General features: G+C 33.4%; 3 protein-coding genes across 3 annotated transcripts; 1 reads left to right on the top strand and 2 right to left on the bottom strand.

The window, feature by feature from the left end:
- Positions 1-266: 266 nt before the first annotated feature.
- On the bottom strand, positions 267-4442 carry LOC131182538 (uncharacterized). The gene is made up of 4 exons (XM_058152075.1): positions 1224-4442; positions 858-984; positions 583-684; positions 267-398 (listed from the first exon to the last, which is right to left on the bottom strand). Exons 1-4 carry the CDS (start codon positions 4205-4207, stop codon positions 324-326), a joined length of 3288 nt encoding a protein of 1095 aa, XP_058008058.1. The 5' UTR covers positions 4208-4442; the 3' UTR covers positions 267-323.
- A 2328-nt stretch (positions 4443-6770) lies between these two features.
- Positions 6771-9233, bottom strand: LOC110641090 (NADH dehydrogenase [ubiquinone] 1 beta subcomplex subunit 2). Its single transcript, XM_021792685.2, has 4 exons — positions 9032-9233; positions 8152-8197; positions 8017-8073; positions 6771-6985 (listed from the first exon to the last, which is right to left on the bottom strand). The coding sequence occupies exons 1-3, from the start codon at positions 9133-9135 to the stop codon at positions 8017-8019; spliced, it is 207 nt and encodes a 68-aa protein (XP_021648377.2). The 5' UTR covers positions 9136-9233; the 3' UTR covers positions 6771-6985.
- A 6322-nt stretch (positions 9234-15555) lies between these two features.
- Positions 15556-16128, top strand: LOC131182148 (uncharacterized). The gene has a single exon (XM_058150799.1). It carries the CDS (start codon positions 15556-15558, stop codon positions 16126-16128), a length of 573 nt encoding a protein of 190 aa, XP_058006782.1.
- The last annotated feature ends 1012 nt before the right edge of the window (positions 16129-17140 follow it).

Genomic DNA, 17140 nt, shown 5'->3' with positions numbered 1-17140 from the left:
CTGAATATGATAGCGAAATGGTTTTGCCTTAAGAGCGGCAGCTTGGCAATGCAATGACTTAAACTCTTCTTGGTAAACCAAAATGCTTCTGAAAATTTTGACGGAAGTATCGTGCACCAGTGGATGATAACTGGTAAATTCTGTTTAAGAACTTTCAGCTTTAAGATAATTAAATTTAAATTATGCTGTAACAAATTAGCTTTTAGTGCAAAATATCAAAACAAATTAGCATTTGATCATATAATTGATCCTTGTCAATTTAATTATTGGATAATATTTCTTAATAGTTCCTGACAAAATTACATATAAGACAAACCAGTCAATCAACAATCTGTGTCACTGGAGGCGAGAACTTCACCAATTAATACTTTCCTGATCATGTTCAAAATGTCCAAGACCTGCACAGAAGAGCAGAAACAGCACCACCAATCACAACCATAATGCAACAGGGAAAGTAGCGATCACTGTTGATTCATGAAAAGGGTCAAGATCCAGGAACTTTCAGAAACAAAAGCACATGAAAAAGTAACAATGTCAAGTATACGTGAAAACTATAAACCGTGTCAGGACAGCATTCCTCACCTCAAAATACTGCTGCAACACTGGTGAATAGTGATGCAGTACATTGTATATCTTCTCGAGTAGACCTAGAAGTACTTCTACTTGATCCCCAAGCAGATCCACCTAAAAATATAGAATATTAACATGAGAATTTTGACATTTTATAGTCTTTTTGGGGAAATGGATTAAATCTAAGAAAATCACTTACACAAAACAGCAAAAAATATAGATTCTAGCTTAATTTCTTCAATTTTACAGGCATGTCAAGTTCGAGAAATGAAATAGTAGCTCCAAACCTCAGTTTCAGCCTTTCTGAGATTTTCACATCTTCTGATAAAAGCCTTTTTATAAAGCCATTCTTTCCTCCTGTGTCTGGCAACAAGTTCAGTAACTGGATTTAAATGATGCATTGCTTCTTCCAACCTGCAAGAAGTAGCAAAGGAATCTGCTCATTCAACAAATTGCAACTACTTCTCCGCTTTAAATTTGGAAACCCAAATACTTCATGATGTTCAAACATTAGAAGCTTAATATCAGACCAGTTTGTGCAGAGATCATTCCTATACCAATACCATGTGTGCAGTAGAGGAAGAGTTCTTGAAAATGTTATTTAGAAATAATAAAAAGGAAATAGGAAAATAGCTCATGGAAGAGTAAAAGACCTCAAAATATTCAGCTCTAACTTTTCTTCTACTCTGCACTTAAAGTCCATAAATACTTGCAAAAATTCCTTGATAGGTATAAATTCACAATAAGATGGAGTTACTTTCACCTCCTTGATTTCTTTTTGTTGCAACCAGGATGGCTTCAAGTTATGTGCAGAAGCTACAGAAACTGTCCGATCATTGATCCTTTCTACATCTTCAACTGCTACACCTAGACAAGATCTTAACTCACTCAATAGTGCCTTACTCACAGCTAACTGCTCCAAAGCTATCTCAACTTTGCTGCTTACAGAATTGAAAGCGCTTCCCATTTCAGTAAACAACTCTTGAGAGATCTTTACTTTATCCAACTTTTCATGTTTCATTTGAATGGGGTGGCAGTGTGCATTGTGCTCCTTAATTTCAGAACTTGTGCTTCGAATCAAATCCTCCTCAACTCTAATACAATTCAATAATGATTCTTGATTTTGAACCAAAATCTCCTCTTCACTAACCTCTTTACTTCTATGTAACTTGTCAGGACAGATGAAATCTTCTGAGATTTTGAAATGATCATAGGCTGCACCTTCTCTATAAGCAGCACTAGCTTCTTTCACAGCCTCAAAAAAAGCAAGTAGGAAAACTTCTTCCCTAATGAGACTCTCAAAGTTCTGAGCATCAATTCCTTTCCATTCTTTAAACATTTCCCTAAGGAAAACCATATAGACATCCTCCTTAACTGAATGTTCTGCGCACTGAAAGGACTTGTTACAATGGAAGCCATGGATACAATTCTCTGAATTTTTCCCATCATTGCATTTGCTTACTAAGTGATTACCAGTATTTGCCACATCTCTCAGGGTTTCGTCAAAGGCAACCTGATATATCTCTTCCCTAACAAGGTTTTCATCATCCAATCTTTTCATAACCTCATTCCACTCCTTGCACAGTTCCCCAAAGAGTAGTCTCCATATATCCTCTCTTAATTCTCCCTCTAAATTCTCCTCTTTGAGTACACTAATTATGTAATCAGTAGTGTTTGCTATATCTCTAAGGGTCTCTTCAATGGCAATCTGATGTATTTCTTCCCTAACAAGGTTTCCAGTATCAGATATTTTAACTAATTCATTCCATTCCTTGTACACTTCCCTAAAAAGGACCCTGGATATTTCCTCCCTCAGTTTTCCCTCTAAATTATAGTCTTCCAAACAAGAGCATTCAGCCCTGGCATCCTGACATTCTATTAATGTAGAGTCAAGAGTAGAAACAAAATTCTTCACTGCCTCACCAAATACAATATAATGTATCTCTTCTCTAAACTGAATTTCTAGCTGGTGACTTTCCATTTGTTCATTCCATTCAAGGACTATTTTCTTCAATGAATCTTCATGAATACCTTCCCTTGACAGAATCTCCAGATCATACCTATATAAGTCAGTTCTGAATTCATATATGAAACCTTCCAAAACAGAAGCACAAGTTTTTTCCATTATCATAGCTTGAAAACTTACATCCTCCTTTTCTTCTTTCAGCACCCTTATTTCATTATGTAGTTCTTCATTTACTGCACCAGAAATTGAAACTTCATTCACTTTCCCCTGGCCAACTTCCAAATTGTCAATGTGAGATTTTTTCTGTTTTGTCATGCTGAAGTTGCATAACCTTTTCGTTGAAGAGCTTTCCACATCGTCATCACTTTCATAGTTGCCAAAATTTTCGCCAAGTTTTGCATTCCAAGTAATTAGATTTTCCATTCTTACAATGACATCTTGGATCCTTCTTCTAGGGCTAACAAGATCCTCTTCTCTCCTAGGGTATGAACTGTCTTTTTCCCCAAGATTTTCCCGCTTCATCAAATTTAGCTCTTTGTTTTTTCTCTTGATAATTGACTCATGGTTCTTTATCAGTTTAGCAACATAATTACCACCATCATCTTCTGGATCTCCTTCACCAAGCTGCTTCTGTTGGTCTACTTTCTCAACACTTAAGGTGGAATTTCCGGGGTTGCCATGATCGTCTTCTTCTGATAAAGACTTTTCCTTTGGCTTTAGCGAAATCTTGCGATCCTGATTGCTTTGGGATAAGCAAAGAGCTTCTAGTTCATCATTCAAGCAGTTGATATCTTTCATTAAATCTGACAAATGCTTGCTCAATCCAAGAGAAACTTGCTTCTCCCGCCCTCTGACTTGTGCTTTAAAACTCTCCTGGATGTCTCTCACAAAGCCTTTAATCAGAATGCCTAATGCATCTTTCTCAATTGTCAACCTCCACTGCTGCTCTACTGGCCCCATCTCAGACAAAAAAATGGCACTCTGCATCTTTCCAAAAGCAACGTCCATTGTTTCTTTTAAGACGTCAATGTCTGATCCCATCTGCTCAATCTTTAAGCTGTCACAACTCCGATTTCTCCTTCTATCTTCAGGTTCAAGTTTATGTTTGATATTCCATACCTGCCGATCCACTGAATGTTTCAGCCCAGAAAATTCCTCATCAGCATTTGCCCGATTTCCAAGAGTGAGTTCATCAACACCCACCCTATTGCTAGGAATGGAATCTTCAACACCCTCCACTTTTGTTGGCTCAAGTTTGAGCTTGGCACGTATAGAATCCATTTGTCTTTTTTTGATTTCCAGTGCCTGTCCAAGCTTCAACTCATTTTCTGATCTCTCAGTTAACTCTCTATCCTTTTCTGCAATGGCCAGGTCCAGTTCCTTGAGGCGTCCTATGAGACGATCTCTAATTTCTGTCAAGTCCCCTAAAACATCTTCATCGCTGCTTTCAAAACTGCTGTCTGTTTCTTCTTGAACAAACCTCAAACATCCCTCCAACTGCATCACTGCCAACTCATAGAACTTGGATATCTCAGTCAGTCGCTCAATAACACCTTCCTTGGACTGTGCTCTTTCGTATGCTTTATCCATTGCACGATACACAATCCACATCATTGTGGAATCTGTTAATGAGATTTTGAATCTACCAGCCACCCTATTTACCTCTTCCATTTCTCGAGAAACTAATGGAAAAATGAGAAAGAAACTAGACAGTGGTATAACCTCGACAGTGAAACAAGAATAAAGGCCACAATAGTTTTGGTGCTGGAACTGAAATCTTCATGCCCACTCATCAATGGAAACACTAGGATTACAAACTTGCAAGAAAGAATATTAAAACATAGCAGAATTTCTGAATGATGGACAAAAATTAATGTGAAGTGTAAAGATACGGCAAAATCTTTCAAGTTAATCAATCATGAGATTAAGCTCTCCCTCTCCTTCCCACTTTTCCTTCCTTGAAAAGTGGATGATCCAACTAATTTTCTATATTTGCCTAGCGGGCATGGAATAGTCACAAAGAGACAGCATTGGAAGGCAATGACTAATGCAAAATTATATTACTAGTGACTTTTTTTTATTATTATATTTAAAATCATTAAAAAAAAACTATTAATTTTAATTAGATGAATAAAAAAATACTTTAAATTATTAAAATATTTAGCTGTTATATTTTTTATATATTTTTTATTTAATTAAACAAATAAAAAATATTAATCACTATGGATACACGACATTTAATTATGAGAGGCCAATCACATATCCAACATTTAAATTTATGTATCACACCCAATTTTATTTTTTTTAATTATTTTTATTAGTTTTATAAGAAATTTAAAAAAATATATATGCCACTAATTTTTAAATTTAATATTAATAGTAAAATAATATTTTAAATTACTAAAATATGAGCTTATTAAGTTTTTTTTTTTTTAATTAGATCAATAAAAAATATTAACATTTTAAAATTTTATTGAAAATTTTATTGGATTAAATACGAAAGCCTATTAAGAACATATTCACATTTAAAGTACTATAAATCAAAAATTAAAATGAGATGGGGAAGGGCAATAACCCTTGAATTCGATGTTGGATAAATACAGCATTGTATTTTTCTCATGATTTGAACATCTTTAAAAAAAAAATTATTAATTAAAAAAAATTTAAAATATAGACGACGAATTTTTTAATTTAATTAAGAAATTAAAAAAAAATTTAATTATTATAATATAAACTCATTAAATTATTTTTAATTTGATTAATAAAAAAAATATCCAATTAAAAATTTCTCCATATTAAAAATTAAAATTTTTGGCGCAATTGTCCTGCTAGACTTCTTGGTCCATGGTTGTCCACAAATCAAATGAACTATCCAGTTGTTGGTGGAATAGCTCTCTGCTCCGTTCTTGAATTCAGTCATAGGAAAAAGCCTGTTTATCAATTAGCTTTCTAAACCGACATTGTACATCTAGGCATTTAAGCAAATAGGAAAGGAACGTGCTTTTGGGTTGCTTGGAATTAAGAGTGTGCAGATTTCGGTTCAAACTGAAAAATTGAATCGAACTGAATCAATTCGATTTAATTGGTTTGATTTTAAAATTCAATCAGTTTGATTTTATATTATAAAAATTTCTGTATTTCGGTTTAGTTCTATTTTGAAGAGAAAAAAATCAGTTAAATCAAACCGAACCAAATAGTAATTTTATATATTCAAATCGAACTGAATCTATTTTTGAATTGATTTATTTTTATGGAGAATTTATGAATTATATTTAATTATATATATATGTATAAATTGTTTAATTTCATTGATTAATGATTATTATGTTCAAATTAAAGTCAAAATTAGAGCAAATAACTTAAAAATCAAGTCTAAATTAAAAAATCAATCAAAATCAAAACCGATCAATTTGAACCGAACCGAACCGAAATAGAACGATCTGATTCGTTTTGATTTTTTCATTCATTTCGATTCGATTTTTAAAATATATAATTCAATTTTCATAATTTAATTCGATTCGATTTGAACCGAATGCTCACCCCTACTTAAAATGTGATGGTCTAGGGTGACCAAAGCCTTACATGTCTGACTTAGTAATAAATGATCAACTATTGCATAGCCAGAGGCAGTTAATTACATTCTAATTTAACAAATTAAACAGATAGGTGAACCTCCTGTCTGATATTAAGGAGACTGGCCAAGAACAATAAGATAATGGTGAGCAGCTCCAATCCAGAAAATAGGAAGCTGATACGTCACTAATAAGCCCTAAAAACGGATAACATACCAACCACAATGACAACAGTCACGCACCACCACCTTCTACGGCGAAGCCTGGAAGGTTCCACTATTTCCCGCACGTTCAGCTCGGGTTTTCAGCCACTCCACCATTTCCCCGAACGCTAAATTCACGTTCTCTTCCTGCTCACAAACAATCTGGTGCCACATTGCCGAGTAAATTTTTACCAGTGTAACAACCATTTAATGCAAATTTTGTTCTCATTAAAATGACACACTCTAAGACATTTAACATCATTTATAGCCTTTCCATTTAGTTTTAAAATTTGTATCATCTCAAAGGAGTACTCAATTCAATCCATTCTCTTCCATGAAACTGTTGAGTTGTATTTAATGGACACATCCAACACGTCTATAACACATATTACACACACTTATATGTCAAATCTGCATGAAAATATAAAATGAAATATACCAGGAATGGACAGGACAACGGAGAACAAAAGAAAAATGCCATGTATGTCTTCAGTATCATTAAGATTTTCACACAAATCAGAAGTGAAAGCGTGGAATTCTAACACATTCAAATGGAGTTGTGTTCATTTTATTGAATAGAAGAAGCTAAACAAATCTGTCCAAATAGCATTCAGTAACTATCGCCACGAGCAAGAACATTTATGCTTTCATCATTCGTTCTTCCATGCAATTGTCTGCAATCACAAACATAAACGGCAGGATGAGTCCCTTTGGTTTTACATTCAAATAATAATAAAATAATAAAATGCTGAAGATGCTGGAAAGTCTGTGCACAAACTCATAGCTACGCATTGTGCCACACACCAACAAGAGAAGGCGCGTAAAAGTATAAGTGTTGGCCAACAAACTAAATCTAACCAAGAATTTATAGTGCAGGTTCTAGTAGTTCATCTTCATTGATTTTCTTACTCCTTCAGTTCTCATTCTTTTGTTCCATTTTCCAAGAATGGACGGATTAGTACATATCACTCACTGCCATCAATTGACCAGGTAAACTAAGTGACCACAGCTGCTATTCGCCAAAATTATCTTAAGTAGCTAAGATATCATCAACTTTGATGCCAGCCACCAAAATGTCTACTCTAGCGCTGAAATTTGAAGGAATAGAGTTACAGTTGATGTACAAAAGAAGAAAGAGGAAAAGAAAATGTAATTAACATTGATTTCTTGACCAACTTCCATACCGTTAAGTCCTCAATATCAATAAACATCTTAGGCTTGAACAGAATAAGATATCAGGACACTGGCAATATCTTATTAAGTATATGAGAATGCTTTTTCCTATAATCAATATCATAGAAACATTAATCCTCATTATCCAAAAGCATATTAAAGGGGGCTTAAATAATCTCACTCAATGAACCCAAGAAGTTCAGCACTTCCCTATAAAAACCAAGTCCTGATTAGAAAGTAAGCTTTCGAAGACAATCTTCTATGATGGAATAAACCCAAATACAAACAATTAAAAGTCTGTTCTCTACATACAAAAAATACTTTACATGTTAAGCCATTTAAAAGTCTACCTATATATGGCATCATAGTCCATATGTACGACCCGAAACATACATAAAAAACAAATACGTTTGGGAAGACCTATCTACTTCATCCAACCTCATTCTTTGAACTACAACAATTCACATCTACAAAAAAAGATAGCTACAGTAGTTCAAGACATCATTTATCCAATAGTAGCAAGAAAAAGTACCTAGTGTCCATGGCCATGGCCATGGTCATCATGGCCATCCCAAGGATGCCTCCAACCCTAGAAGACAACACAAATGTGAATGATAGTGTAGAAAGCAAATAAATTATTATAAGGTACAACAGAATCAACTCTCACCAATACTACAGGACCATCTTGCTTAGCCCTGTATAGTACCCAAAACCTGAAAAAAAAAAAAAAAACAAACTTCATTATTAGCAATGTAAGAAATTATGCCTATTAACCTGCTGGGATAACTAAAAATGTTTAGCAAGTTACACGAAGAACACATCATTATGAGGATAAAGTAAATATGCGTAGAAGCCCTTTGGAATCCAATTTATTTCAAATTTAACACATTCATTTAGCACTGAGAACATGATGGGTAAGTTGCTTGAATTTGTAATTCTGTTCTAGGATCTAATAAAGCTATAATCATTGGTTTAATTGAAGTTCCCTTGCCAAATGATTATAAAAGACTTTCAAACTCAACTCATATCAACTCAACTCAATCTTTATCCAAGAATTTGAGGTTGACTATATGGATTTTCTTTAATCCTACATGTAATGCTTCTAGGTCATGTCATGTTGTATTACAATAACTTTCAAAATCAATCTTTAATAAAACCACCAGTTTACCCAGATGAATGGATGAAATCCTAAACATGAAGTTTTACCAGTCAATTTCACTCCAGAACAAGACCCTTCAATATCTACATTTTCTTTCTTTGACAAGGGAAAAGCCCACATTTTCCAACAGTAAGAAATAGAAGATTAACCCAGGAAATTCCACAATTTTCTATCTAGAGGTTCAATTCATTTTGTTCATTGCTGCTGGATTTTTTTTTTTTTTTCATAACCGAGCACCTGATAAAGAAGTGTAGTGAGCAAGATAATTAATACAACAAATAAAAAAAATCATACTAAACTTAAAGAGGTAAAGCATGAAGATCAGAACCAACATATAGCACTAAAATTAGGGTTTGACACAGAGATACGATGATGGGTAAGAACTGACCACATGACGGCACACAAGCCCTTTCCTGTGACTGTATGCCATCGCTTTGGCTGATGCAAAGTCAATCCCTTGTGAGTCACGCCCTCTCCATGCCCTCCTCCCATCTCTCTGCGAGCAAAGCCCCAACTCAGAAAATGATCGACCGGCGTGTAAACGTCTCTCTTGTTTTGAGGCCGCTCCTGAATCCCATCCAAATATGTTAAAAAAACTTTATATGTATATATATATCTGACTATTTATTTCAAGGTTAATTAAAACAAATTCTGAATTTTGTTGATTTTTAAAATTAAATCCTAAAATTTATATAATTATCAGATAAACTTGCACTTTTAATTAATATTTCAAATTAATCATATCATCAATAAACCATTAGTCTACTTAACAGAAGTTTTATGTTTTATGTCAGTTATCATATTATCACTGAAAAAGTCACATCATAAACTCTAAATTAACTCTAAATTTTAATTCTGCAAATAAAATCGTTAAAATTACAAATTTAGAAATTAAAATCTCCTTGTGTAAATAAAATCATAATAATAATAGAACACATTTTTATACCAATCACTATGACATTAAGACCATTAACTCTAAAAATTCAAATTTTAATCAAATTCTAGTATTATGAAAAAAAGAAAACTCAAAAATTAAAATTTTAGTACAAATCCTAAATCAGCATAATTCTTCAATCATAAATTTCTTTTACATTTGCACAAATTTAAAAACCAAAAAGAAATTTTAAAAAAAAAATTAGAAGTTAAAAGAAATTAAAAATCAGTAGTAATTAACCCAAAAGATGAGTCTTGAAATATTGATTTACAGCAATATATTCCTCTTCTTTACCATTTAATTCATCACCACACTCAAATACAAATCCAACAAGCCTTAATTGATATTCTAATTACCTCTACAAAAGTTTAACTTCTTTTTTGTCATCCACTAATTGATCGCAATAACAGAATCCCTCTTCACATCGCCGCAACTCTTCCTCATTGTTTACCTCATTTTTCCTCTGGCTGCGGCAACAAGTGTGGATGCAGAGCTCGGATTGCACATAGAAGAGGGAAGGAAGCATAGAGGAAAGGGGAAGAATAGGAGAACAGAGGAGGAGAAAGATCTTGGATTCGTGATGCTAAACCTTCACTTTTAGACATGGTAATTAGTGGATAAAGGATTGAATCAGTGGATTAGAAGAAGTTTTGAGAAGAAGCAACTTGTATGCATGTTAGGATTGAATAAGTGCATGGAGAAAGTGAGAATTGATTTTGAAGAAAGGATTACTTAAAGATTTCTTATAGTAGAGAAGTTAGAGTCAATTGGGGGTTTTTTATGTGACTTCTCTAAAAACGATATAGCAACTGACATGAAATTCTCATAAGTAAACTAACTGTTTATTGAGAGTCGGGTCAATTTGAGACATCAATTAAAAATGAAAATTTAATTGGTAATTATGCAAACTCTAGGGCTTAATTGCAAAAATTGATAAACTTCAAGGCTTTTTTTGGCAATTAACCCTTTTGTTAATTGATATACTAAATAAATTTATCATAAAATGTATAATTAATATGATATTAATATTTTTATATGATAATTTATCTAAACAATTAAATTAAAATTTTATTTGATTGTATTATTAAATTAATATCTCATTAATTTAATATCAATCAATTAAAATTATTAAATTAATTGATACGGCAAAACATATTCAAAAATATATTAAAACTAAGTTTTAAAAATGGTTTGACAAGAATATGCAATCTAACTTAATATGAGTGTTTAAAAGAATTACTACATGGCATACCTTTTATTTTTATTTTTATTTTTATTTTTATTTTTATTTTTATATGAAAAATATAAAATTATATTGAGTAATAACTTTTATTTAAAGATTTTCAAATTCCAACCATTAAATTCTCGTCACATATAAATAATAATAATTACAATAATTATAAATAATAATTATTATTATTAGAGGGAATTATAAAAAAATACCTTATAGTTTAACCCATTTTTCACTTCAGGGGTTTGTGGTTTATTTTGTGATAAAATAGTACCATGAGGTTTACACTATTAGCAAAGGACAATTTTTTGTTTTCTATCCATTAAAAGATGCTGACATGGAATAGAAAGATGCTAATGTGAAATTAAAAAAAAATGAAAAATACAAAAAAGTAATATGTAGTTTCGCTCATTTTCACTTCAAGTCCGAGATTTACTTTGTAACTAAATGTTACCTTGTAATAACGCTCTATTAGCAAACATAATATTTGATCTTATACTATCAATTTTCACTAATGCGTCATTAAAATAGTATTTTAAATTATTTTTAACAAAAAAAATAATTCACACACTACTAAGATGCAAGAAAGATATTTTATTCACTTTAGACATAGTAATTCCGTAAGTGAGATATGCTAATGTGAAGTTTTGTATAAAAACCCTAACTTTTAGAATCACTGCAACACTCCTATGTTCATTAGGTCAGTACATTTTACTGTTCCAGTGACCAGCGTCTGTTCGGACAGTTGGGATGTCTAGACGTATGTCTGTATCATCTAGAAAAGCCCTGAATAAAAATTAATAGCAAATACATGAAGGTGAAATTGAAAAAAAAAAAAAAAAAAAAAAAACAAAGCATAAAGGGTTAAATGACCCAAGGCCACAGCGATGGGTGACCGAATCGGAAAGTGACTGTGAGGTCAGTTGTAACCCTAATTTCGTATGGGACATTATGACAACGCAGGCCTAGGAATAATTGCGAAGCTAGTGAAAATGAGAGAACCACAAAAAAGAATTGAGAAAAAGGTCAAATAATTGAATCAAGGTTCAGGAAGCAATTTAATGCTAACGGAAAAACGGCTTAGATCGGTAAGGGGCAAAATGGTCAATTCACCCTTAGAGGTGACTTTTGGCATAATTGTCCAATAAAATGTAGGAAATTAAAATTATAAAAACTAGATTTAAAGTGAAGAGGTTAGTGAAAGAAAAAGAGAAAGAAATGAAATAAATTCAAAAAGTAAAAAAGAATTATGACATCATCCTTACACAAGCATGACCCAATAAATTTTAATTTTTAAAATTTGATAAATTGGGATAAATACCACTATAAAATGATAAATTAAAAAAAAAAAAGGAAAAAGTCATCTTCTTCCCACAATTGTCGTCCACCCTCTCTCAAACTCTCCCTTACTAACTTTCCTCCATTGTTAAGCTCATACAAGCTTTTGAAGTTCTATTTTCTCCCATAATTCCCTTACAAAGTTATGAAAAATCCTTATTTGAGCTTCAAAGAGAAGTTGAGAATAAGAAATTGAAGAAAAACTTGAAGAAATTGGAGCTTTGGAAATTCAAGAAAAAGGTAAGTTAATCAAATCTCTTTCTTTAGTATAAGTGCTTGAAGTTGAATTTATGTGGATGAATTTACATTAAGAAATTTGAAAAATCATACATGGATGGAGTTCCATGAATTTCAGCCAGCCATGAGGGAAGGGTGATTGAAGTGAATTAAATGGAATTAAATATATAATTAAGCTTAACAAAGTAGGTAGAAGTGATTAGTGTAGTGAATTGAGTATGGATTGATCAATTGATAAATTAGGATTCTTGACCCTTAGGATTTTAGGGAAAAATTAGAGAATTTGAGTAATTGATGCCAATTGACCAAATTGATGTTTACATTGGTCAATTGGTATGTTTGGGAGTTGATTGAATGCACGAAAATTGAAGTGGGATTGAAGGCGATCCTGCCCCAATCTGGACAGTCTGACCATAGTCCACTTAAATGACTATAATTGAAGTTTTGTTGCTCCAATTGGTATAAAGTCAATTAGATATGAAAATTAAGACCTAACGTAACAATTTTTATGTAGAAACCTTGCCCTCAAATTGCTTTTAAGTTAGTGTAAAATTGGGTTAAATTCAGATTAAGTACCCTGCCCCTGTATAGAATTGACTATATGAACAGTACTTATTCAAATGGTCATAACTTGGTGTGAAAAGGTCCAAATGACCTGATTTATGGACCATTGAAAAGCTATGACATAGTAGAACAAATTTTATGAAGAACACAAACTCGAATTCTGGCCATAAACTAGTCAATTTACCACCCAAAGTTGGGTCACCAAATCTGCCAGAACCTAAAACTTACCCAGAAATCTGGACTTTGGTCAATCCGGCCAGTTATGGTTAAATAGCTATAACTTGAGCTAAAAAACTCCAAATTGAGTGATTCAAAAAGGAAATTAAAGCTAGGACACTAAAGAACAACTTTTATGAAGGGAAGTCAACCAAATTCTCACTATAGAAGGTCCAATGGAATAGAAGAAATAAGTGACCCAAAACTGAAAATTTGCCAATTCTCCTAGGAAACCTTGAATTGAGTTTAGCAATTAATACCAACAAAAATGTGACCCAAAATGTGGTATGTGGGAGTAATTAGAATTAACAAACCTATTTAGTATGAAAAAGTCAATATTTTGACTAATCGGTCAAATGAATAGCAATCACCATAATAAAAAACACAAAGAATTCAATTTATGGGACTTTGGAAGTAAAATAAAGTAAAGTGAAAAATTCAATTATTAAAATTTCTATTAGAAATAATTTGGATAGGTATTAAAATACTGTGATTTTGTGTTTTAGTAGAAAAAGAGACCAGAAAGGACAAGGAAAGAGTGAATCAACTCAAAGAAGTAACTCACTAGAGGTTTGCACACAACTAATTTTATTCAATTGATTTTAATATTGTAAATTATTTTGAATGAATTGTGAGTTTGAATGTGTTGGTGACAATTGTGATTTTCTCTTTAAACTTTATGAATTGTGTGTTGCCAACCCTATAAGGGTAAATTCTTGAATGATTTGTGTTAAGTGAATTGAAATGCAATTATTTGAATGGAAATTTTATGAATTAGTTTTTAAACCACAGTTAGCATGACAATCCCGTTTGGAAATCCCCGGTAGTAACGACTATTTTGTGTTTGGCAATTTAAATTACTTATGTCTCCCATTAATAACGGTTAGTGGGGTAATACCAAATGAGTACTCATTAGCTAGCTAGCCCTTCTCTCATTAATAATGGTTAGTGAGGTGATTTACTTTGTGTCATGAAATTTTGTGTCATGATCTAAACTGTGTGTTCTTGGCAGCACTTTTACTTTGTGATTTGTGAAATGTGGTTTGAAATAAATTATTCATGTTAACTTAAGATTTTGGAAAACACTTCTTTGGATATGAAAATTTTGATTTGTTATGTTTTGATTTATTATGCTTTATAATGAGCTGAATTTTTCTTAGTTGTGTACCACTGAGTATAATTACTCAACGATAGCTTTTATTTGCTGTCGCAGATAAAGGAAAGGACAAAGCAGCAGAGTGAGCTATTACAGTGACAGGGGAGTACAGTTTGAGGATCTTTTTGTACGAGTATATTATTTATACCCTTATCAATTAGTTGATGTAAATACTTTTGTTCATATATATCTTTTGTACTAATTGAGCAGTTGCACAGTAAAATTTGTAATGTTATTACTTTTGCTTTCTTTCCTATAAAATTTAGACTTTTGCATTTATATTGAAGATATTAAATGAAATTGATGTTCATTTTAAAATGTGTTGAATTGAGAATTGATGGATATGGAAAATGTATTGAGATTGTGTTAAATTGAGGTCTATTGAAGTTGAGATTGAGAATTTTGTATTGGAAGTGTTTTCTTTTCAGGTTTTGGAAGAACTGTTTTCTTTTCAGGTTTTGGAAGAACTGTTTTCTTAAATTACAATCAGCACTCTGCCAAAATTTCTATAAAAATTATGAAAAATAAAATTGACCAAAATTTTAACTCATAATTTAAACTTCAATTAAAGGTTTTTAAATAGTGCTTTAACATTACTTTACAATTTAAAATGAATTGGATTTGCTTAAAATCCCTTGTAGTATATTTAATGGGTTATTGGTAGGTGAAGTTCGGTAATTCATTAGGTATACTACGGGATCATGTTATGTTTTATAAAGGAGTAAGGTGTGATATGTTTTAATGGTATCAAAGCTATTTGTTGAATGAGTTTTGAACTATGTATTTGAATATTTTCTATGATTAGTACAACTGCTCAATATCATTTATTGATACATATGATGCATTTACATCATGAATATGAACTAACGGAGATAATCCTCCTCGTGTTTGTTGTCAGGGAGTAGATAATCTCTTTGAATCAAAATGGAAGAAGAAGATCATTCCGTCGAGCAATCTATTGAGGCTGAGGCATCTGGGAAAGCCCCAGCTCTCCAGAATGTGAGTGGATCAGCCACTCCAGCTCCTCAAATGCCGCAGTTTCCTGCTCAGTTTGCTCAGCAAATGGCTACACTGTTTCAACAAATGGCTGGAAACCTGCCAACACAAGCCCAAACCCAAGCACTAGCAGTGCAATCACAACCTCCAGCCAGACAATATGATAAATTGATGAAATTTGGGGCTACTGAATTTAAGGGTACCATGGATCCACTAGAGGCAGAGCAATGGATTGAAAGAATGGAGAGAGTATTCAAGAAGTTACATTGCACAGAAGAACTCAAGTTTGAATACTCTGTTTCTTTACTATATGGGGATGCATATGAGTGGTGGAAGACCATCCCCCATAGTTTAGTGGAGCCCTCTGTTCTGACCTGGTCAGATTTTCTGAGGGAATTTAGACAGAAATGGGTCCCTAATGCCTATGTTGACATGAAATTGCAAGAGTTTTTTAGCTTGAAGCAAGGGAATAAATCTGTGGCTGAGTATGACAGAGACTTCTCCAGATTAAGTCATTATGTGTGGTACCTGTTTACCACCACCAGAGATCGATGTAAGCAGTTTGAAGCTGGTCTGAAGCCCAGTTTGAGGATGCAAGTAGTGGGATTCAGACATGAAAACTTCTCTGAGCTAATATCTGAAGCATTGGAATTGGAAAGAATTGAATTGGAAGGGGCATCGAAAAAGGGTTTAGAAGAGAAAGAGAAAACTGGGAAGACTACTGATCAAGTTCCTAATAGTGGGTTAAGAAAGAGAAAACACTTTAGAGGATCTAGCTCACGCAAGTCTAGTAGAGGTAGATCCTCAGGATAGAGGCCACCCCGACCTAGCCAGCAGACATCCAGAGGAGCAACTCCAGTCCGTACTTGTGAAACTTGTGAAAGAGTATGCAGAGGGGTTTATTATAAAGCTATCGGAGCATGCTATAATTGTGGGGGAACTGACCATTTCACCAAAGATTGTGTGAGTGCCTGCAGATCTGGGCCACCTACTACTGCTGAAGCTTCAGTTTAGAGTTCTGCCTCCAGAGGTTCACAGACTATTAGCAGAGGCCGAGACAGAGGCAGGGTAATACTTTTGGCAGTCAGGCCATAGTAAATCAGCCTGACCAGAGTGGTGCACCGGCGAGGGTATACACCATGAGGCAGCGAGAAGAGGCTGAAACTTCTGATATAGTTGCTGGTGCATTTTCTATTCTTGATCAAGATGTGTTTGTGTTGTTTGATCTGGGTTCCACCCATTCATATGTTAGTGCTAGCATCATTGGTTATCTTGTTGTCCCTTATGTGAAAATGGATTTTGAGATGCTAATAACTAGTTCACTAGGACAAGAGGTCAGGGTCAACAGAATGTATAAGGATTGTCCTTTGGTGATCCAAGGACACACATTCCTATTCGACTTGATTGAAATACCCTTTAGAGATTATGATATTATCTTAGGCATGGATTGGTTAGCCAGGCATCATGTAATGATTGACTATAGACTGAAGACAATCACTTTTGGTCTCCCTCAATATGGTGATGTGTTTATACATGGAGAGAGGCAGTTACTGCCATCAAACCTTATTTCTGCTGTACTTGCTAGAAAAATGATCTGATAAGGGTGTGAAGCTTACTTAGCCCATGTGATAGACACCCAAGTTGGGAGTCCAGCATTGAGGGGCATCCCTACAGTATGTGACTTTTCGGATGTGTTTCCTGAAGAATTGCCAGGATTACCTTCGAAAAGAGAGGTGTAGTTTGAAATAGAGGTTATGCCTGGTGTGGACCCAATCTCTATTACACCTTACAGAATGGCATCTACAGAGTTAAAGGAGTTGAAGGT

This window comes from Hevea brasiliensis, chromosome 8 (assembly GCF_030052815.1).
Source record: "Hevea brasiliensis isolate MT/VB/25A 57/8 chromosome 8, ASM3005281v1, whole genome shotgun sequence".
Lineage (NCBI taxonomy): Eukaryota > Viridiplantae > Streptophyta > Magnoliopsida > Malpighiales > Euphorbiaceae > Hevea > Hevea brasiliensis.
Note: the sequence above shows the minus strand (reverse complement) of the source record. Positions and strands in the feature narration are given on the sequence as shown.

Bases quoted from the DNA above. Each gene is read 5' to 3' on its own strand.
- LOC131182538 (XM_058152075.1), bottom strand. From the start codon at position 4,207: ATGGAAGAGGTAAATAGGGTGGCTGGTAGATTCAAAATCTCATTAACA. The intron at 985-1,223 runs GTCTTTTACTCT...TACTTCTTGCAG, and splicing joins TTAGAGCTGAATATTTTGAG to GTTGGAAGAAGCAATGCATC. The intron at 685-857 runs GTTTGGAGCTAC...CTATATTTTTAG, and splicing joins TCAGAAAGGCTGAAACTGAG to GTGGATCTGCTTGGGGATCA.
- LOC110641090 (XM_021792685.2), bottom strand. From the start codon at position 9,135: ATGGGAGGAGGGCATGGAGAGGGCGTGACTCACAAGGGATTGACTTTG. The intron at 8,198-9,031 runs GTCAGTTCTTAC...TTTTTTTTTCAG, and splicing joins GGCTTGTGTGCCGTCATGTG to GTTTTGGGTACTATACAGGG. The intron at 8,074-8,151 runs GTGAGAGTTGAT...GTTGTCTTCTAG, and splicing joins AAGATGGTCCTGTAGTATTG to GGTTGGAGGCATCCTTGGGA.
- LOC131182148 (XM_058150799.1), top strand. From the start codon at position 15,556: ATGGAGAGAGTATTCAAGAAGTTACATTGCACAGAAGAACTCAAGTTT.